The sequence below is a fragment of the Branchiostoma floridae genome, chromosome 2 (genome assembly GCF_000003815.2).
Source record: "Branchiostoma floridae strain S238N-H82 chromosome 2, Bfl_VNyyK, whole genome shotgun sequence".
In the NCBI taxonomy this organism is placed as follows: domain Eukaryota; kingdom Metazoa; phylum Chordata; class Leptocardii; order Amphioxiformes; family Branchiostomatidae; genus Branchiostoma; species Branchiostoma floridae.
The window spans coordinates 20,167,941-20,191,887 of NC_049980.1; the positions used below are offsets into that span (position 1 = coordinate 20,167,941).

General features: G+C 40.2%; 1 protein-coding gene across 1 annotated transcript in view; it reads left to right on the top strand.

Moving 5' to 3' along the window:
- Positions 1–23,947, top strand: part of LOC118408955 (S phase cyclin A-associated protein in the endoplasmic reticulum-like) — a 62,056-nt gene that overhangs the window by 9,756 nt on the left and 28,353 nt on the right. The window contains exons 15-25 of the mRNA XM_035809826.1: positions 71–172; positions 452–648; positions 1,021–1,102; positions 1,410–1,568; positions 2,579–2,680; positions 3,464–3,594; positions 4,992–5,057; positions 14,329–14,455; positions 18,262–18,374; positions 19,696–19,819; positions 22,703–22,914. Coding sequence (XP_035665719.1) covers positions 71–172; positions 452–648; positions 1,021–1,102; positions 1,410–1,568; positions 2,579–2,680; positions 3,464–3,594; positions 4,992–5,057; positions 14,329–14,455; positions 18,262–18,374; positions 19,696–19,819; positions 22,703–22,914 — 1,415 coding nt within the window. The remainder of the gene's footprint in view (positions 1–70; positions 173–451; positions 649–1,020; positions 1,103–1,409; positions 1,569–2,578; positions 2,681–3,463; positions 3,595–4,991; positions 5,058–14,328; positions 14,456–18,261; positions 18,375–19,695; positions 19,820–22,702; positions 22,915–23,947) is intronic.

The window sequence follows — 23,947 nt, forward strand, 5'->3', positions numbered from 1 at the left end:
CACAAACTTAGTTAGCACAAACTTAAGGTAATTGAAGTGATTTCTAACCAGTCTATTATCTTTCTTGTAGGCTAATGAAATTGCTTTCATCAACACTCTGGAGGCACAGAACAAGCGACATGACATCATGACTCGCTACCAGCTGGTGGAGTCAAGACTACAGGAGCTGCTGGTAGGTGATCACTTTATACACTAGCATTGCCCCCTACCAACTTTAATCAGAATTGCAACCACAAGCAGTATCACTAGTGCATATACATTATACTACACTACACTAAAACTTTGTCCCTACCTGCTGGATTTCTTCCCACTTCGCATACATAGTGAACTCCATTCCAATTTTAGTTTTACGTTTCAATACAATTCAATCAGGTACAAGACTGATGAATGGACAATCTGTGATTGTTCCAATAACAAGCAATGAACAGTGTTGATTCCTTCATCCGTATAGGATATGCGTCAGAAGAAGCAGGAAGAGAAGGCAGCTAAAGAAGAAGCGGTGCAGGAACGTAGGAAGGCGCTGGAGGCCGAGCGACAGGCTCGTGTTCAGGAGCTCATCAACAAACGGGAGGAACAAGAGGCCAGGATCGAACAACAGAAACTAGAAAAGGACAAGGCTAGGGAGAAGGCAACCAGAGAAAGGGCCAGGTAGATGTAGACGGATTATTTCAGGATAGTTGTTTTATTGTTGCTAATATGTAATGCATCATTCATAGATTTCAGACCCTTATGGCACATAGGGATGGAAGTTTTCAATGGCTTGCTGTTTCAGTAGTAGGGTATATCTTTACAGGAAGGGCTGGCTAGCCTGTCCCCTAATTTAACGTTCCTCCTTGAACACGGGACCCTCATTTTACATCCTTATTTAGTGCATACAATATATTTATTGTACCTGGTCTCCAATAGCTTTTCTGTAGGCAAAGCCACATTGCATTACTACTAACTTTTGGATCACTCTTCTCTCCAATTAAGATGACTGCTTTACCTTTCCTTACCATGCCTTATTTCAATGGTTTACAGAGAACGTGAGCAGAGAATGATCGCCCTGAATGCCGCCCAGCAAGCCAACCTTGAAGAGCTGCAGAAGAAAATACAAATGAAGGTAGCCTGTATTGCCAACATTTTGATGTGCACAACATTATTGTCACATGTAATTATTTCTGCAATGTGTTTGTTCACTATTATGTTCTCTGGTTTTATGTTAGGGGCATGTACCTTGAACCCGCCCATGAAGACCACCAAAATGGGGACAAATAAATGGTTTATGTGGACAGGTGGTCGTCACACTGACATTTTAGTATCTGTTACAACTTGTTTCACATCTTTATGATAGACTGTCGCATCAATAGTTAGGTAGATGGCCAAATGTCTCATCCAACGTTAAAGTCTGTCTCATGGTTTCTGCTCAGCACGACGAGAGCAGCCGCCGACACCTGGAGCAGCTGGAACAGCGCCGAGAGAAGGCAGCTGACATGAGCACCCTGAAGCACCTGACAGGTGGGGAGGACGACACTCCTCAGTCGGTGCCGTACGAACAGAAGAAAATCTGCAGCCTCTGTACAGTTGTGGTAAGGAATGCTCACCCTGAGGCATGGTCTATTTCCTCTTATGACTTTTCTGACATATTGTACTTAGTGATGGACTTTTAAGATCGACAGATGCCTACTTATACTTACTTGTAGTGAGGCTAGAAAAACCATTAAACAGTTGTTTGGCATGGAGAGTTGTGGGAATGTAAATGCTATATGAAAGTGGAACACTTGCCAAAGTGAAATCTCATCTAGTGTTTTCAAAGATTTTATCTTCTAGTGTTAATCCCATTCAATTGTAGTAGTACTATACTGTGTAACTACAGGTAGTTGAAGTTCTGATACAAATTGATAGGGGGCATTACTAGTCTATGTATGGAGTGACCAGGGCCCAATAAGCAGCTTCAATACCACTGGTGTATTCCACCTGATGGGTATTCAGGATACAAATGTCATGTGATGAAAGATTCCATGAGATCCAAAATTCTCCAGAATGAAATTGACTTAATACCTTTCAATGGGTCAAAACTGTTAATGGCTATTCTGGAATGCAGAACCAGCCAACATGTGCTTCAAAGGCCTTCTTGATCATTTTATGAATCTTGGCTAATTGACTAACAAGTTTAGTGTATACTGTAAGTTCATTTGTTTCTGTGGTGACTTGGTTTTCTAATAATAGAAGTTATTTCATGGTGTTGCAAGCAATACATGGGAATTGCATTTAAGAATTTCCAGCATGTAGGAAAAGGCACTTGAACATGTTGTATTATCATGGCAGTTTCCATACTAAGTTATGTTGAGGCACCTCATCTGCACTGCATGATTCAAGTACACTACTATGAAAAAGTCCATAGCTACAATGTATATGCACTATGAAGTTACACAACTCATTGATGTGCACAATTAGTAGTATCATTGATTGACTATCAAAGTGTACCAGATTGTTCATGGATGTTCTTGAATAATGATCACATTTGAACTTCTGCCAGAGACCGTTTCAAGCATACAATTAAAAAGTGATGTTTCATCCAGTTGTTTTTTACCTTTAGATTGCATCAGAAGTGCACCTGTGGAGTCATCTGAAGGGTAAGAAACACCAGGAGGCCATGTCTGAACAGATGGAGGGGAAAATGTTATCAGAGGAAGAAATGGTAAATCCAACTTACAAACTCACCCACACTCATTATCCACTCATTATGTCGTTTGTTGCATTTAGTAGTTCAGCCTACATGTGCAAGCATCCTTAACCATCTCCCTGCTAAGGTACACATTTGGCACCAGATTTGTATTGGTTACAGGCTTGCAGCATTAGACAGCAGGAGAGGGTTAATGCTTGATTAACAGCAATTTTAGTCTTGTGGGTTGGCACATTGATAATCTTCTGGATGTCTTGATTTCAACTCAAGCAATAGCTTCATCAGCTTGGTAGGGCATTATAAAATAAGTTTCTTATTACACAACTATATAGACTTAAACCTTGCAACAAGTGGTAGTAGAGTTGGTTAGGCCCTAAAAGTCAAACAAGCAGCCACCAACCTGCAACAAGCTAGAGTTAATACACATTTGATTGAGGAGGGAAGGAAGAAGAGATGCTCATCCATCGTGATAATGTTGGCCAAGTATTTTCAAATTGTGTGATAAGAACCTTACTTTTCTACCTTTTAAAGTTGTAAAATCACCCAAGCATTGCTCCAGAAGTATGAAAGGTCCTGTGTATGGAGAATCCTCAGTCATCAAACCTCTGCAGATAAGATAACCCAACACACCTGTCAGTATGACTAGGGGTCTACCCAGGATTGCTTGACTGAAAGATGCATAAAAGCATTGCTCTATCTGCTATCTAGAATCCCTTAAGCTTTGCACATTAGGCTATGACTTGCTTACCTCAGTTTTAGCAGAATCCTTTTTTAACACTATCAACATTTTCTGTGTAGCAAACCTTCTCATTGAAGTACATCAAAGATGCCCTGGAGGAGGGAAATGACATGAGTGCTGAACAGGAGAAGGAGCGGCAGAAAACACTGAAGAAACGTGCCAAAAAACTACGCTCAAGAATGGCAGCCAGGTGTGTTTCGTTCACTTGTACTTGTCATTATCTTTCTTAAAGTATGAGGGCTGTCTCCAGAACCCTTCCCTCCATCTTGGGATGAAAGTTGCTTGTGGGGACCGACAAAATACTTCACCTTCTGTCCCTGTGGATGGACAAAAACCTTGATATCATGACATTTAGAAAACACATCTTCACCACAATAGCACGCCTTTTATCCTCACTGTCCCTAAAATGTCTCTGATGACTATTCACTAGAATTTTTAAGCTACACCCTAACAAACTTAAAGTTTTTTGTATTTTTTTAACATCTGCACCTTTACCAAAAATATGTAAATCAAGTCCTGTCTGAGTATGCAGCAATTTTATGACCTTCAAATCAATAAGAAACATGCTGTTTCTGTTGATGTTCTTTTTTATAGTGGTTTGGAAATATGGTACAAATGTATGAACACATTCATTTTAATGCTATCAAGTCTAATGTCAAGCCCAGTTTATGTTAGAAAGTTGTAACACAAGACACAAGAGGTAAATGAACATTATTTCTTGTGATTTGATTTAATTTTGTACCCGGTGCATTGTCATCACAAATAACAAAAAGGTGAAAATAATCATACAATCATCATTTCAATTTTATTAGAAATAAACCAACGGTTGAGAGACATTAAGATTATGGTCATTTTTTACACAGTAGCTATCATTGAAGGGAAGCTGTTAATTGGATTTTACTCTATAATCTCTCTAAATCCATATTTTAATTTTTCTATCTAGATGTAAATGTTATTACTGATCAGAGGTAGTTCTTTTACAATCCTTTTATTACAATTATAGCCAAAAGTCCAGTATTTTACGATCACCAAAAATTCATCACATTTGTTGTATGATATGTTTAGTACGGTCACAGCAAATTGAGGGTATTCTCGGACAGTTGTAGAAGGTTGTTGCACAAGGTTGTCAGGGATCCTTGTCGACGGTCGTTTCTGTCATGGCCGTGCTGAAACCTCTACGACACAAAGAATGGTAAGGGACGTGTGTGACTGTACCTTAAGTGAATAGAGAAAGGAAATGTTTGTGGCCATGATTGGCCCATTCATTGGAGCAGCCACGGCTGGCTGATTTCTCTGCAGGCACATTAGCAGCCTTTAAACTTGCCATCGATCAGATGTGCAGGAAATTGGTCGAGCTGATCCATCCTGATTCCTCGGGCCTCCGACCTGTCCGTCAGGCAATCTGTCTTGGCGAAAATGTCTGCGGGAACAAATAAGCCAATTTCAGCGCCTTGTGTCATGATTAGGCAGATCAATAGAGCTAATTAAGTCTTGAAAAATCAATCTGATCAATATTTTCAATCAGCTGCACAATGTCAGATGGATGGCTTAATTAATTGCGGTGTACGTGGCCTCGTTTGTCTGCAGGGGACGAGAGTACGAGAGCGTCCACGGTGGCAAGTTACCGAACCCCGACTCCACACACAGAGCAAAGTAAGTAGTCTTTGTTACATCGACCACACTCTGTCACAGCGGCTGGAAGTGAAAATTTATTTAGATTTCTCTTCTTTTTCTTACATTGTCTTTCTGACACAACATTGTCTTCCAGCTCAGACTTAAAAGGATGCTATCACACAAGAGTTTTGTACACTGCAAACACATTCGAAAGTTCATACAAAAAAACAACAGAATTTGCAAACTTCTTTTTACGTAAGCTATCATGAACATAGCATTGTCTTCCAAATCCAACCAAAACTTAAGAGTCAGATGCTGTCACACAATGATTTAACACACTGTATATGCTGCAGCCCAAATTTTGCAAACTCACAAAAACTTGCAATACCTGAAAATTTACAGCCAGTTGCTACATGTAAATGTATGACAAGCTATTATTATATATTGTTGGAAAACAAAGAATCATGTTCCTGACACTTCAAGACGAAGTTGTCAGTCAGGTTTAAGTGTTGTCATACCGGCGAAGTTCCTGGGATGGTGTCTAACATTGATTTTGTTGGATCCTCGCGGCAGACCATGACAAAAGGTTATTGGCAGGTCAATGGGGGCAAACACATTTGTATCGGAAAAGCTGACGGCTGCCAGGGGGAAAATGATTCCGCTTCTGTCCTACAGTAAATTTCCTATTGCAAATCATATTACCCAGGCAACAAATCTAGTTACCATCTCAGGTCCAGACTTTATTACCTGATTTTATTTGCTGGCCCCCATTGATTGCACCCTGCTCTGAGGTCATCACTCCTTCACACTGTCTGGTTGTTTGGTGCTGCTACCTCTTCTGACACCAGTCCATGGGCAGCTCACCGTAACAAGCTCCTTCATTTTCCATCATACACAAGGACAGAAAACGATGATCCATAGTTCACACACAATCACACCTGAAGTGAAAGTGTTTCAGGGGAATAAAATAAAATGCTTGACAAATATCATTGAGTTAATAGGAAGGGTTCTCAGAACACCAACATGACACCTATTCATGGTCAACCCACTATCACATGCTCTGTCAATTTTTTTATCTACCTTACACTTATACACTGACAAAATAATTTGTAGTTCAGTCAATCACACACAACTGCACCAAATCTGAAATAGTTTCACTGAGATGACAAATTCCATCTAGACTTGATAGAAACCATTGAATTTCACATAACACAGAATATGACACCAGTCCACAGTCTTTCCTACACCGCGTTCTCTGTCATTTTCTTTCACCCTATACACAACGACACAAGAAAATAATCTGTAGTTTACAAACAGCCATACCAAATGTGAAAGAGTTTCTGAGTTGACAAATTTCATTAGACTCCATAGAAAGTGTTCACGGAACACCAATATGATGCTATGTGTAAGATGTGGCACCTTGGCGCTGTTTGCAGTGCTTATTGCCTGTTGTTTTGGGTAGATAATAAGTTGGAAATTTCTTATCATCCGTACTGAATCTGGGACAATTTGATACTCAGCCCAGGTAACCAGATTAGGGAGACATAAGCCATAACTCTACAGCTTCTAATTTGAATAGCAATCCTGGATCAAATTAGGTTTCTAACCTTTGATCGATTGCAGATAAATGTTGATCTTCTTCAGGAGAAAGTAGGGATGACTTTGATGTTCACCTGCAAGTGCATAAAGGCAGCGTGTTTCTCTCTAATCTATGGGGTGTCTATTTTGATGCATTGCTTTAGTACCGGCCCTGTCATTTTTGTCAGAAGATACATTTTTGGCAGGAAATAAAGGACATTAACGATATTGTGGTGTTGATGGCCAAGTGATATTAAAGCTAGGGGACACTGGATAAAAAGTCACAGGTTTTGTTCCTGGCAACTCAGGTGTTGTGTCTTCAGAAAGGCACTTTCTCAGGCCACCCAGGTGTAAATGAGTATCTGTTGGGAAGGTAAAAGATGATAAAAGGAGAGGGATGGGCTTTAGTATCATGCAAGTGTCAAGACACAGCGGATTGATTACCCACTGCTTCTACGGCCTGTACAAGGATGTGGGACTACTTTCAGTTTTTCAGTCTTCAACTTTACCAACTGTTCCACAAAGAAGCCTTAAGGACATACTAAGTTTATTATGTAGATAGAGACCTAACTCTTATTGGTATGCAAAATAAAGATCTAAGATCTACAATAGGAGTCTGTTTTATCATCTAGTATCAATGATATACATGTACTGTGTCATTTTGCAGTAGTAACATTTCAAGTGTGAAACAAAATGCAGAACTTTTTCTTGAATCTTCCCAGATTAAAGTCAGATAAGAGAAGGTAATGAATGTGACAATTCGCCCCCCTCAAGTACATGATTGTAGACTTGACTTTTTTACTTTTAGAAATTACTTTTGTTTTTGTATTCTGCGAGGATATCGCACAAGTTGTTTCAGCAATATATGTGATAAAGGTTCTTGCTTCTCAAGTCGCTCAGCAGCTGTGAGAAACAAAAGCATATAGAACATTTAAGAATTCACAAAACCTGGGACAAAAATGGTTGAGTTGCAAATTGTAAGATCAACAATGATTACTGGCTGCTTCCTGTGAGCTGTCTGAGATCAATACTTCCCATTTGCACAAATGGTGGTCATCACAGCGGCGCATACACACGGCAAATTGCCTCCCTTCCTCACAGCTCCTGATTATTTGTGGCGCAACAAAGATGGCAACATCATCTTTCACCGACGTGTCAGGCACACTTTGTTCGGCATCGAATCCGGCACGTACATACACAAAATGTAGGTTGAGCTCTCCACCATAATCAGCTGCAGTAATTTTCCCTCACTGGAATGAATGCTCTGTATTGATTGAAAAATTAAGTTAGTTTTATTAGTGGTGGATGTGAGATTGTTCTCGCCGGTTGGTGTCCTCTCTGGAGTGATAGATTAAAATGGTAAGCTGGATATTTTGGGTTTGTATAAAGTGTTGCACCGAGGATGATTGGATTTGCTATGTCATATCTACAATAGACATATTTGCTGTGGGAAAAGACTATACCTTGCTGAAATGAAAAGTGACCTAAGTTTTGGAGATGTAGGAATACACAATCTTTGTAAACATGTGTTCTATGAACATTTGTTAGTGAACAGAATGGAGGACTTATCAACAGTTTTGAGTGTGGAATATCATATCAGTTGTAGTAACTAGTAGTCGTGTAGTTAGTAATACATGCAAAATGCATATCCCAGTATTCCTGCCTTGGTGTTCATTGGGACAGGGGAGACCAAGATATTGAGCAGTAAAAGGTGCAAAAGGATGTTTGGAATTTTTGATCCCCCTGAAATACCTCTGAATCTACATTTTCAGAGGCAAGCTTAAAGTGAAGATATTGAAATTCACACACACACACACACACAGTTTTATGCAACTTGGTCATTTCATCGAATGTTTTATTTGCAATATTACAAGTAATTATGCCCTCAGCAGCTGACAGAAATTTTCTGGCAATACCTTGCTGTGGTGGTGCCAGGATTCAGTCATGGTTTCCGTGACAAGGACAGCCTATGTTTAGAATGCACCACACCACATACACAGCACTCCCGAGTTACAGGATCCATTTTGCTGCTGTGTTTAACCTTCCCCTTGCTGAGTCATGCTGGAACCACCCACTGCAGGGGGAGGTTAATTCCTGAGTAGGATGTTTTTACCTTCATCTATGCTTCCATTCTTAGTCTTACTATTATAGATTGTTACCTATAGGGAGTTTTTTTTTACAATCTATCAACAATCAATCTTTAAATAAAAAGGGTACATTAGAAAATAACTTTGCATGATTTTGTTCAAAAGCAGGTGTAAGTATATTGAGTAAGTTGTCGTAAAATTGACTTATTAAGAATTGAAACACTGTATTTCTGATAGATTTTATCAAGTATGAAAGGTGTTAAACAGGAGGAAGGCTATTCATATTAAGTGTTTACAAACAAATTCAGACAAAACTGTTTCTATCTGAGAGGGATGCAATGTCATAGCTACAGTAATGTTTCCTACATGCTGTATCAAAAATGGTGTCAGAGCTTTCCACTAGTTCCAGGGAGCCTCTGACACTAAGATGAACTGAAAATCAAACATGTGGAAAGTCACCAAAGCCAGTTCCTTTTATGTACTAGTACATGTGGAACACCTGGCTGTCTCCCGGACCCATCCATTCTGGGACAGAAATGTGCTTGTTGGGATGGACAAATATTTTATCCCACCTGTCAAAAAGATATAAACTTCATGATATGAAACTGATGAGATTGTATTTTTGTAACAACAACACAGGCATCCAAACAATCTTCAGGATGAAAAAAATTTAAAGCTGGAGACAGCCATGGGAAACACCTGAACATACATGCAGTTACCTGACTTGTACTGCCAAGTCTCCATCTCTTATTTATACATGGACATGTAATGGTAGACTGTAGTACTTTAATTTATGTCATACCTGTGACGCGAAAACGTTCGGTACGGGTGTTCCAAACCGGGTGATAACTTTCCGTATCAGATGGGCTCTAAGTTGTATCACACGGGCTCCATTCAAATAAATTGAACTATTTCGAGCAGGACGAATGTGGCGCAGTCGAAAATTCGAATACCGGATTCTGACGTTGGAACATTACTGTTGTAACACTTTTTGTTCGTGGGCACCAAATTTGTTCAACTTCAAAACATGGGTTTTCTCAGGTGGGTATGACCTAAATAAGATACAACACGGTGTATTCCGCATCATCCTCGGTCCCAGCCCTCCCGCGGGTCGGATCACCCTTCGGCCGACGGGCGATCCGACCCGTGGTCGGGCTGGTACCTCGGGTGATACGGAATACACCGTGTTGTATTCTATATGTATACAAAAACGTCTATTGTTGAAAGTGTTACTTAAAAAGCTCTGTGGCTCATGTACCTTCTGAGTGCTGATATACTGGCAGGTACGTGTACTGTAACTTTTCCAGTGATTTTATTTTGTCAGTTTTTGCTGTGACCACTCCACCATGAATTCATTCGATACATGTAACGTTACATGTACCATGAATACATGTTTTTATCATATCACTGTACAGCAGAGTTGCTTCAACTGCAGATTTCAGATAAAACGACAGCCTCCTTTTTTCTCCTATGGTGAATTAAAACCACCGTGAAAGTAAATGAGTTTACAGTACTTGCTCTCCACACAATTTCAAGGCTGTAGCGGCTACATAACAGATGACAAGAGCACTAGATGATGGTAGAATGTGCCTTGTGATGGCTGTGCCACTGTGGCACAATGCACATCCACCTTGTGCCTGATGGCACTTTGTCACACCCTCACCATGCAGCGCTGTCAAAGCCTTCCGTCAATGGCTGGAAATGAGACATCTCTCCCTTTGATGGATAGCTCATCACCGGGATGCCACCCTAAATGGGAATGCAATTTGCTAAGTACCCATTTGGGCCGAATGTCGGCAAATAGAAATCAGAACGTTTGTAACTGATTTTTTTTCAAGAGTTGATAGTTCATAAATTGTTGGCGATGATGGCATGTTCTCCCCCCGTAGATTTATGTCAGAATCTTAACCTGCGGCATGTGATTTCTTTGTTCTCAATCTTCTGGCTTACTGCCTTGCCAATTTGGTTCTTGGAATATTGCCACTGAAAAAAAATTATAGATTTGATAGTATCAGTTTAGACAAATTTGTGTCACTCCCAACTCTATAGTCTATGTGGGGAGTATCTTGATTCTAACAAAGATTTAATGGTTGTATGAACCAGATTCTATTGTTATGTGATTATAAGGGCTATGGTATTTGCTTGCTAAGGATATGTAGTAGCAACTTTCATTTTTTAGTATTCACAAAAGTCTAATTGCTTTTAACAATTTTGCTACTTTGTAAGTTTTGCCTTGTATTCAATGCTACATGAAAGTGTGTATTACTAGTATGTATGTAGTCACATATTGCTTCCCAGGTTTTGCCTTTTGGACTACTTGCAAAAAATTCTATTTTGTGATTTGTGTGATTTCGCATTTACAATGTACTTCCTTTTACATGTATTAGCAGCCCTCAAATCAACATGGGGATGTTGTATTTATGTTTGAACTACTTGAATGTGGAAAGCTCTCTCCTATGGAAAATTGTTTGTGTCGGGAAAGTGGCCCACTCTCTCCAGTTCCATTAGATTATTAAGTAGTAGAATAGTAGGGACGATGTGCAAAAGTTATTTTTAGTCTTAACAGTTATGCAGTTGTGACAATTAGATGGGAGCACTCATAAGATAGATTTAGATAGATTTAGCACAACAAGTTGAGGGTATTGTTGGAAGAGTTATAGGTGTTCTGTACAAAATATTCTATGAAAGATAAAAAAGTACAAGGATGTGACTGCACTACTTCAACAGCTACATACAGTAAAGGGTTCAAGAGTAAACTAGAATTCAGCATGAAGCTTGTCCGATGGAGGTCGTACTAAGTCTTGTATCTTTAGCTTTGGTCCTGTGGTGACTACAAAGTTGCTGAAGAAGCCCCTATGTGGGCTGACCTTGCAGTGGGACACAATCAGAATTCCAGATGCCTGTCATGGGTCGATCCCAACATTTATTTTCCCACATTACCTACTTGAAGGGAAGCTTATGGCCTGCATGAAACTTCCATTTCTTCCGGGCCAGTAAACTGTCCGGGCCGCAACATTTTCCGTGATTTATTGACAAGCAATCAATATTTTCCATATTCTTAATAACTCGGATGAAAATCTAGCCTTCTTTTGCTTGTAAAGTTGACTTCTTTGGTGAGGGCTGAAACAGATCTGTTCCTTGAAATCAATGCCGTGGTCATTACTGAGATGAAATTTCTATCAGGACGGCTTGGGAAGGATCGTAGCCAGCTCTCCAACCCATCCATCAACTGAGACTGGTATGAATAAGGGACATACATATGATACAAGTAGCATGTCTGCAGTCATATACATTGTATGTATCATACACTTTAAATTTCCAGATTATTACCACAAAGGCCAAACTCAATGTGCAGAAAAATTGGTCCCATATAAATCTACGTAAGAATGTTTTTTTGTATGAATATACCGACTTTTCATGCGCATTCTTCAGTTTTATTTGTTGACAAGAATTGATATTGTGTCAGTAAACTTTTTACTGAAAGATGTGTATTGGGTGTTCCAAATATGCTGCTAAGTTTACATGTATAATTCTACACACTGTAAGGGGCAGCAGGTTACTCTCAACTACTTAAAACCTCCTTACTGTTTTAACCATAACTTTAATGTGATTGGGGATACTTCATTTTGTTCCTTTTCCTATCTTGGACTCTTTCTCTTTATTTACACTATTCCAGAGCCATTCAGAAACCAGGCCTTAGTATGTGTATAAGCCGATTGACAATAGTTTCTACTGTCAAGTTGTTAGATCAACTAGTTAGGCAGAATTTGAGTTAATTTTCTAGGCAGAAATACACTGACTAGAAATGCACAAGGTGAACAAATTGTATACTCTCTACTAGGGCTGGGTACCGGTACAGAAAATTCAGGTCCAGGTCCGGTTCAGGTCCAAAGGATTAGGTCCAGGTCCGGACCTGAACCTGGACCTGATTCAGTATGACTCATACCAATGGTCCATTTCACTACATAGAAATTTGTTTGGTGGAGTATGAGACTTACACTAGCGTTTTAAAATCCTACAACGCTAACTGCACCTGTACGATTGGCTGTAAAACTTGGTAGAAATTACTATAAACTCTACTCTACTTCACTCTTGTTATTTTCTTCCACCTGCAAGCGCCAAAACGTGTGAATGGCTGATAGAATAATCTGTTAATTTTCTAATCGGTCCAACATCCGGTCCACCTAATTTTTTTAGGTCCGGTTTTTCTGGACCGGTCCAATAAGAAAAACCGGGTTTGCACCGGTACGCTGTACCGATACCCAGCCCTACTCTCTACAATTCTATAGTAGCAAGTGAGTAACTCTGGACCTGGAGGGTAGGGTTTGAATTTTGGTCATTCTTGCCAACCCAACCTTGGGTACTATTTGAGGGGGTTGCAGTCCTTCAAATGAAAGGTTCCATACTTGAAGAGAACTGTCTTATCTTGGTTGGCAGAAAGTACACTGGAGAATCAGTTTCAACTCTACAAATCAAGACCTCTATCTTCTTACCCAGGGAATGTATTAGCATAACATAAAGATGCTGTATGTTGAGCCTGCCTGAAACAGATTGGGATTCACAGCAGCACCTAAGGGTAGTGCTGCTACTACCTGGGTTAAAGGTTACAGGCACGAGGACCAAAGGCAAAATGATGTGGAGTTGCTGTAGATGACCTTGGTGAGAAGGGGTCAGGACAATGTAAATTGACTTGAGGTTTTGCTGTGTGGCAGGTTCAGGTGATTATGAGTTCTGCATAGAGGTCTATCACAAGGAGAGATACATGTACAAGTACCGGGCAGTTTTACCAGTTGAACAATACAGATACTACAGAGGATATGTAAGAGTTAGGTGTGACTGGTCGTTCAATATCATATTACCAACCACCACTACATGCTTGCAAAGCTGATGCGTTACTCCAAAAGACCAATACATGTATACAGTTTGAACATTACAGATGCAGCGGATATCTAATGTGACTGGTCAATCAATGTACTATAATTTATAGCTAGCCACCATTATATTGATGCAAAGCTAGTGTCACTCCGAAGGGCGGTTTTACTAGTCAAATCTATTCTCATTCATCTGAAAGAGGTTCCGCAAAACAGTTTTGCTATCAGTGAAGATGATGTCAGTTCAATAAACAAGTTTCACCATATTGAGATCACAATTTAAAACATTCCTGATCTATTTTTCTAGTCTACTTCTAAGCTTTGGACATTTAATGCTGGTTATCTCATAGTATCAGAATATCTCTAAATTTTCACCGAAAACACAAATATGGACGCAATGCCTGGCCTTAGACACAGCAATGTCACATGAATATGCTCTATAACAACAACTATTAAAGAATGTTGTTTCTTATATGTATCATTAGCCCTATCAAGGAGCGTCAGGTCCAAAGGGAGGTCTCGTTATTTGGGTTTGTATGTATTCTTGCACCTGTAACTCAACATTGTGATTTGTATGGATTTTGATGTATTTGTAGTTATAGAGGGAAATCTGGCCCCTAGCAGCTTTTTCAGGTTCTGCAGCAAAACAGGCAAACACTTCTTTTCTGATAGTGGAGACTCCGAGCAAGCTCGCCGGAGTAAGTAAGTAAGAGTAGCATATTACACTGAGGTATGAGATATTTTATTTCTTGTTTGTGTTTAAATTTTTTGCAGGATACAGAAGATTGTGAAGGACCTTAACAAGCATCTACAGAACCAGGGGACAGGACCATGGCAACAGAACAAAGTCCAGGCCTTGGACAGGACACTAGGGGAGGCCAGCAGGGTCATGGAAAAAGGGGTATGTATCAAAAGGGTATGACTGACATATTTCGTCTCACTTTTTATGTTTAAATCAATAGGATTCTTCTGGATACTTATCCAGGCAAGCTTGCTGGAGGAACGATAAGTACATTGTACATATTGCAATTTTTTGAACCTACAATAACCTTATTCGCATGTCCCCTCCCCACCCCCTCCTTGTGGAAATCAGTTTAGAACAAAAGTTCAGATGCAGTGATGAAAAGAGATGATCTTTAGTTTATTTAACATAAAGGACTCCCCCGAGCATGGCCATATCGTTTATGAACTTCACCCACTGTCTGAAAGATGTTAATGATAGCCTGCATAGTAAGCTGTATTGTTGATATAACCTCCCTGGTCAGTATTCCTCCTGGCCCTTTATTTTCATTTTGACATTTTCTTAAATGATACAGAACCAAGGAAGTGTACTGGTATGGCCTAAGACAGATAGTATGTCCAGCACATGGGGGGGGGGGGGTCAGGTTTGATTTTCTTGTCCATAAAACATAGTTCTTATAAATGATAAATTTTTTCGTAGCTTTGAAAATAATGACTTTATTCAACACCAAGACAACTCAGTAACTGAAACGGTCACATAGTATGTGCATGTATGTCCACATGGTTTGTTGCAATACATGCAACTTGCAAACACAACCCATCTCCAACCTTTCTTGATACAATCTGTTTTAAGACATTGTGGGTGCATTTACATTGCATAGATACAGCTACAACAGTTCACATGCAGTGTCATACATAGTGTGTTATAGTTTACATACATGTACAGTAAATTATAAAATGAAGTCACTTGAAAGGCAGCCTTGTCCAGACCTGGCAGGATGGGAATTTGTAGGACAGTGAGGTTCTACAGATCTGGGTGTCTGTTCATTCTCACCACAGGCAATCTGTGGCAAGACTGTACTTGGTGCAGTAACTGTACTGTTGGGATAGGGACAAGTCAGGGTAGAGAAAAATACTAGTACATGCCTACCAGACAGCTAACGTCAAAAGGCTGTTCTTGAAATATACAGCACGGGTCTGATAAAATTACCTGGATGTCAACATTATTGTCTCACAGTTTGTAATCTTTTTGCTGAATGACGCAGTTATTTCCTACAGTAAATGTGCTAGAGTCACTTTTGTGAGATGTTGCTAACCAGCTTGGGACACACAAACTTCATTTATGGGACTTATCTGAGCATGGCACCCTCGCCCACTACCAAAAGCTAGCAGCTCAGTCAAACACTGTTTAATTTGTAGGCAAGAATAATTTGATCTGTTGGTTCTGAACTGGAAGTTCAGCCTGGCAGCAGTGTCTGAGAGGGGAGAGTTTGTGCTTTGGCACACACAGTTTCAGGGAGTGGAGATGGTCAGATTTATTGGCCCTTTGTCCACAACCGGTAAATAATTGGTAGCTCTTCAAGATTCTGCTACCTTCCTTAAGCCCCCTTTACAAATCAAGAATTTAGCTCGGCCGAGTTGTTGCCGAGCTCCAAATGGACATTTTCGGCCGGAGTATGACCGGCGTTTGGGCGACTATGCGGGCCTCGAGCGATTTTTAGCAGCTCGGCCGGCGTTTGCGGGGCACTTGCGGCTGCGCTTAATTTCAGCGAGGCCTCGGCGGCGTGCGTTGAGCTCGGAGAGCTCGTCAATGGGTTGCCTGTAGCTCGACCGGAGCTTGTCCGAGCAATGGCCGAGACTTGGCCGATACTCGGGCAGCAACCCGACGGTTTTTTACTCTCTTTTCTTCGGTCAGAGTTTGCCCGAACTCTTCAGCCTCGCGCCAGATTCGTTCGGGCTTTCTGCAATAACCGGACGATATTCTGTCCGACTTTTAAGAAGTTTGGCGTGCTTTGGGTGAGCATCGTGCTGGTGTCGCTGGGAGCTTGGGAGGGCTCCGGCAGAACTGTCACCTAATCAATTTAATACCTGTGTTGAACACGTGCCTTTGTTTTGGGTTTTCATCTTTAGTGAAGTTTGTTCCGAAATATAAGATAAATAAAGACTACTGTATGCACTTTTCTAAGAAAGCTGCGTACCTTTTATAATGTAAGATGATTGGACACCAAGACAGTACTTCCTATTTATTTTTTGCTATAGCTTTCAATGTGTGAGATCATATATAATTCTTCATGTCTGATGGCTTCCAGTCTGAAACTCGGACAGCTTTTGCCGGCTTTCGCTCGAGGTTCGCCCAAGGCTCGCCCGAGGTTCGCCCGAGTTAAGCTTTGTCAAAATTATTGTATTATGCTGAATAAGACTGGTCTGTTCACTTTGTGGCTCTTGTGGTAGTTTTTGGATTGGTTTATCACAACATTCCTGTTGATATTATCGTTTTCAGTGTGTTCGTCCACTCCACTCATGTCCTACATATATCCCGCAACTCTTTATTAAATTTTACACAAATATTCAGCTTTTTACAAGGTTTGTCAGTTCTGACTTCGTCCATGTTCAAGACATAGTACAATCTCATTAACAAATTATAATCAGTTGTGTTGGACGGACGTCGGACGGGCTCCGTCCATTTGTAAAGGGGGCAGATTTTCAGCGAAAAATACAGCCGATACTCGGGCGATGTTGAAATTCGGCGAGCTCTGACCGATCTACAAATTCGGCCGGAGTCCGCATGAATTGTAAAGCCGGCTTTAGGACAATAACATTCAGGCCAACTTTTCCAACCAATCCTCTGCTATCAGGTTGATATCCTTTTGCTAAAGTTTTACTAAAAAAGATGCTATAGAACTGCATCTTGATTACACACAAACTGTGCATTAGTTTGTAATTGGCCCTGTTGAGATTCATTAGATTATCTATATTTGACCTTCCTGCCAGGGGTCAAAACTTGACCAACAATAACAAGTCCCAGGAAACCTGTTAGATCTAGTCACAGTCATCTTACAAACAAACCAAGTCTACTGGGACTGTTGTAAGTTGTATGCAGCAGACATGCTGTTAGCCTGGATACCATACCCCAACCTCAGATAGATATCTTTCGCACGATAGATACTTGAGATCGGGCTGGGGTTTGGTAACCAGGCTAACATGCTGTATTCACTACCAACCGTCAGAAGTAAATTCTTTATATGTTAACCTATCATCAAGGATAGTTTAAGAGAAATTCTATCTGTATCCTATAAGCAGAAGTTAATGTTCATGTCTACAGAAGTATCAAATACAAGCCATGAGGTTGATTAAAATGAACTTAACATTTTCTTTGTTATTCAACAAGTAAGAGACTATAATTTTAATGACTAAACAGTTTTAACTTTCAAGAAAAAAATACTTTCATGCTAAGATGTAGAATGCTAGTTCACCTTTATCTGCAACAGTAACCTATAACAGTAACCTATATTTTGAACTCAGACCTTATTACATCTGTACCGGTACTCTTATCTTGAAGTGCAAATTCAGATACATAATGACATGTGACAATCCCTGCATGGCAGATATAGGAAAATATATCAAAGAAGGTTTTGACATTAGAAATTCCCCAAATGATTGTAAAAGCCTCCAATGATTGTACGAAACTTATCCCATACTACAACTCCTGTATTAGTTAGATAAGCCCTAAGTTAAGTTATAGCACTGTAGTTATGTAGATGCCATACTTTGTACCTCGTACAATTGTTGTGCAATAAAGTTATTATCTTATAAAACTGTCATTTTAACATTGTTTATTTCAATGCACATATTATGTTCTTATAAAAACTACAGGTTAACTGGTATTTTGAAATTATGATTATTATGCTTTATATCAATCCAAGTAAACAAGTAAAGAAAACACTGGCACTTTCTGTGTGGTTACAGACTGCCTTCGACAAGCAGGTGTTGCGCAGCTGCGGGGGCATGACATCCCTGTCCCGACTGCTGTTCCTAACAGAGACAAACGGAGATGGCAAGCCACCTGTTATCCCCAACAAGTAAGTACACTTTGAATGGCAATCATGTTGAATTAAAGGCCATCCAACATTCAGACTGATATGTAGTCAGTCTTTGTAACATAATGATACTGTTACTCAGTGATGGTGCAGTCATATTTATTTATTGCATGGCAGGTTTATGAATTGAGTACACTCTTGCAACCTTGTGACAGAAAAGTTGGGAAGTATGAGGCCAATGAATGACCATTGCACCAGAACATGATGTATCAAAACCAAGTCATGCTACAGTACCATGGAAATCAGCCAGGGGTCCATAATCAATTTTAGTTCTTCATTTTGCAAACATCAACAAGGTAGTAGCATACCCAATATCCATCCACAAATTCTTGAGTTATGCGTATACACATGTAAACCAAAGAGAAAAAAGCCCAACAAAATGAAAAATACAGGTTAAAGGAATTCAAGTTACAGTTGAGTATTTCATACCCTGCTGTACTGGACAGTGTATCTTCACCAGTTCTGTGACCCTTGATGTGACTTTGTCAATCAAGCTGCCTGGTTAAACAAACATAATCTGTTCCCACCCCAGTTATCCATCCCTAGTCTAGCCCAAACACACCATCCTGCCAGTCTTTGTCCTCAGCCACAGTTTTGTCTAGAGTTTCACCTGGTAATCCTGCTGGCGTCTCAGGCCTTCCTTATTGTTGTTTTTTTTCCTGTCTTCTGTTGCCACTAGATTAAGAGAGTTCGGACCCTATTTTCACAGATTATGTAACGTTACCAGAAAATTTGTGGATTTCTTCCCTTCTGTAGTGCTGCTTAAAAAGATTAAGAAGACCTCATTCAATAGGGAGAGAGAGATGAATAACGTAACAGATTTTCAGTGTGCATTGCCAAATAACACATCCCCATATGCTATTTGGAAGTAACATATTCACCTCTGATGGCAGTCATGAACATGTATCACAGAAAGTCCTGGTATCACCTATCTGTGGTTTTTGGCCAGGCCTAAGGGGTGGAGCACTTTACTGTAGTGTCATGATTTGGTGGCAGATCAATCATATGTTACTTGTGCTGCGGTACTACAAGCAAGGCATTTTTCCCCAATTGTAAAACCCTTTACCAACTTATGTCTGACAGAATTATACCAGGTTAAATGTACATTTTAAGTATATTTTCCAGAAATAAAATCATTTTTGATCCCTAGTGACCATATTCAAAGTTGATGGCAGTTATCATGTGACTTTTTGTCAGTTTACTGTGCCCTACCAAATAACACTAAAAAGGATTGTTATCATTTTTTAACATGTTGGTATATCTAATGTACAAGGAAGTCATCACTAAAGATTTTTCATTGCAGGTCTTTAAACCTGGTGGCCTCTGTTTACGGACAAGCGTGTACCGGGCTGGAGGAAAACTGCGTGTACGTGCTTCTGAGTAACAAGATTGCATCAGTGGTCGACGCCCTATCACATCAACTCATGGTAGGTGTCATCTCCCCTTCTACAGGCAAACAACTCTTATTTCAGTGTAACTCATCATTGAAGTCATATAACTGCTTATTTATTTCCTAAGAGAATAAAACATTTAAGAGTTAGTAATTATGAAGAACTTGTCAATGAGTAAAAGTAATCTTTTGGAATGCATTGTACAATATTAATGTTGTGTTTGAGCATGTTTGCAAGTTTTTTTGCATAGATTCATAATTGTTTAATTTGATACACTCAGTTTTGCTGACATGTGTTTTGTATGTCAATAGAAATAACACTTAATGATATCCATTTTCATGTGATTGCCCGGATATGTCTTAATCTGACACCCGCATGCTAGTAAAGTTTTGGGTCACTATCATGTTGACAAACTGTGGGCAACAATGCAGCAAGTACAGTCTGAGTGTACACAATACACTACAAGTCTACCTGACCATCTATCAAACACAGCACAAGGCTGGGCACGCTTGAGAAACATCCTGCTATTGGCTGTGAATGCAGGTTGCTGCGTATGTTTGGATAAGCACTTGTTCTTTCCACCCACGGGGATCTGAACGTCAATGCAAACAAAAATCACAATTTCATACCTGAAAAGATTTCTATGAGGCTCCAAGCAGGAGCAAAAGGTCACAAATGGCATGTCATTGTTCTGTACAAAGGTGACGTCTCAGATGACATAATTAGCCGCGGTTCTGTCAGGACGTGATGAATTAAAGTTGTGTCAAGTAATTCCTTCCCGCCAAACATGTTTCCCTTCCTCCTGTTTGGTGCTGTGATGCAGGTCAAAGGCCATGCCAGAGTTATGTTGCATGACTGTCAGACATTGTGCAGTAATTAGTAGTGGTCAAGTTACTGTAAACACAAGTGTGGTGGGAGGGAAAGTCATTCAATACCCCCCCCCCCCATAGAGACAAGAAAAGGGAAAGTTGATTTGATAACTTATTGTCTAAACTGCAGTTTCTGATCAATAATCTCATCAGCCTACATGACGTTGATAAAATTCTGTATATCTATACCTTTAGAAGTTATTAAAAGTAAGGTAGTTATTTGTTTGTTTGTTTGTTGAATAAAGACTGATTTCCAGCACTGCAAATGAGTATAAGTGGCCATGAAGCACAAGTTGTACATGCACATATAAATACATTTGTACTGTGAGTGGTTTTGAAAAATAGATTTTTCTAGATATACATGTACATTTGTATTTGGTATTCATTTTTTTCATCAGGGTGGAATGGTGGTACATGTATATAAAAGTGCCTTTCGAAGGACAGAATAGTGGGACCTGCTTTGGATTAGAACCCGGAATATTTAGTCAACAACTCGTCCATGTTACTATTCTCTCCATATCACATTTGTGAACAATTTCTTGGCTAATTTCAAAACTCCACTACAGAAAACTTCAGGAATGCTTCTTTTGAGATTGAACAACTCTTCATGAAAAGAGGTTCTCAGTTGCTATCATTATAGATTCTCTTGACTATTGTATCTCTGAATGGCAACCTACAGTATCCCAGTCATACACTATCTAAGATTTCAACATTGTAACAATCACTCTGTGCCCCTATTCAAACTCAGTTGAACATCGCCTGACGTTGAATTTGACACAAACAAATGTTTACAGTTTAAAGGTTAAGAGGGCCGGTCCTCTCTTGTTTGTGTAAATATTTACATCTGACCTGGGTGTCTGTGATGGCACAAGCTTTCAACTGACATCCCCTTTCTTACGGTAACCGAGAGAATAGTTGACTGATTTGTTACTTTTTGAATTCTCACACTTACCCGCTGTGAACCTTGCTTCCTCTTCATATTTCAGTCACATTGTCTGCTGTGATCCAAAGCCTGTCTGGTATCTACTGATACCTTCCTGTCATGCCCAGTTTTCTTGACACCCCATGCTTTTTCTTTCCAGTGACTGATTGCCCTTTTCCAGAAGAAGGTGGTATAACATCCTAAAGCTCTCAGGTTAGCTTAAGTGTCCTGGGATTTCACTCTTTCATCCATGAAGAGAAATATGTCAGTCAGCTCTACATTCCTCCCCATTTGCTTTTAGCTAAAACTTGTGCTACCCATTAAGCTAAAAGCATGCTGTAGTACTCTTGGTATTTGAATGTTGATACTGTGCACTTAAAATGCATTATTTCTGTTTGAAGTTTCTTCTCCTTGCATCACTTAGGGGCACGTTGCCTAATGGACAGGAAGAGAGGGTATTGGTATGTCTGTTGAAAGGCTTTTACTCAAACTTAAACATTATCCCCGTGCATTTCTACCTACTTCCATAATGTGTATATCTTGGGAGGCTTCTGGCCACCAGGCCAGTTTGTGGTCGGGGCAGCCCAGGTACAAGCTGTATGTGCTGTGCAGGAGCAGGGGCATGGACTGGGTGGCAGCACTGTGCAAGTCAGCAGGATCCTGATGTCAACCTGTACTCATCCTGTCATCCCAACATGGGACAAGCACTAGGGCAGGGCAGGACTGGTGGTGCGTTCGTGTACCGTTACACAGCATGGACGAAGAAGTGAAGAACACTTCAGGTGTGACCACCCAACCAACCAACCAGGATGGGCTATCTATGGGATCTTACCTGATGAGGGTGTTCCTCGTGGCTAACCTGTCCCGGATGCATCTGCCTCTTGAAGTCGCCACTTACGAGGCATGATTGTGTGGTGGCATAAAGCTAATGATGGGAAGTGTCTCCTACATTGCTGGTGAGTGGCTGAAGTGATAACTCACTCAACCTGGAGATCATGGCTACCAACACAGGCAACTTTCCATGGGAGATGTCTTGGTAAGGAGTTCTGTAAGGAATGCTTCTTGAGTGCACCCCAAGAAAGTTAGTTTGATGTATGAAATATTGATATGAATGCACCATGATTCCAGACCCTGCTGCCTGAAGTGTCCAGCCCACTGACCACCAGCGGAGGAGTGCGTGTCCAGCTGCCCAGCGACCCTGTAGCCACGAGCCTGATGCAGACCTTGTCCACCATTCTGGACTGTCTGGCCAGCCATTACACCAGCAGGCAGGCCAACAAGACAGCCTCCACTGGGACTGACCTGGACAGTCTGATTGGCCGAGGATATGACCTTGTCAGGTAAGCTGCTTAATTACAGTTATACTGCTACCTTGTTTTCTTGCAAAATTCAACCAAAAGAAACCAGTGCAAGTGAGCCTGAAAACATACCTCATATCTTTAGGAGACTGCAGAACTTCAAAAGATTAGGTTTGAGTGCAAGAATCTATCTTTTGTTCTGACTTTTATAAGCTACATTGTGTACTTTATATCTTACTATATCAAGAGTGTGATCACTCAACTTTGGTTTAAGTTGTTGTAGAAAGATCTTTTTCCCTACCCACATACATGTATGGCTCATCTGCAATGCAATTACGAATCTTAGACCGGCTATGATAGTTATTGATTCTCTGTACTCTTGTAAGCTAAACCAATGCTGGTACCTGCTATGTACTGTAGAGGGTCACTTATGTGGCAAAAGCAAATTTAGCATGATTTTATGCTAATAAGAGGCCTGCATGCCTCTTTTCATTAAGGCATACTCTGGTATTTTGATTCTATGCACTTTGTAACTGGACCGCCCTAACTCAACATAAAGCATAACTGGTCCTTAGTTGAATTTAGCATAATACACCAGGGATTTTTCTGATTTTACATCAATGGGTAATGAGTGACAAGAGCTTCAACCACTAACCAGTAATCTGTAAGCACTAGCTGAAAATCATTTTACAGCCACATCAAAACTTTACATATTTGCAGCTGTGTTTCAAAGTTAAAATGTCCTCTTATAGGTGCACATTGTACAACAGCTTGAATGGAAGAGATATCTGAATTGAATTCCTATGAATATAAAATGCACTGTAGGTCGTATTTGCCACAAATGTCACAAGCATCTTTTTATGCAGTTCAGAAATAATACAGAATGCATTATCTGTGAAAATGCATGACATAACTGGATTTTACTTGTGGACTTTAGCTCTCTATCTTTGAGTCTACCTTGTCCCTCCAACTACTTAACCTGGGGGTCAAGCTTAACTAGGTAGGAAGTTACTTGTGGGAAGTTACTACTGATTTTGACTAGATTCATTTTCAGGTCAACTAACAGCAAAGTGAA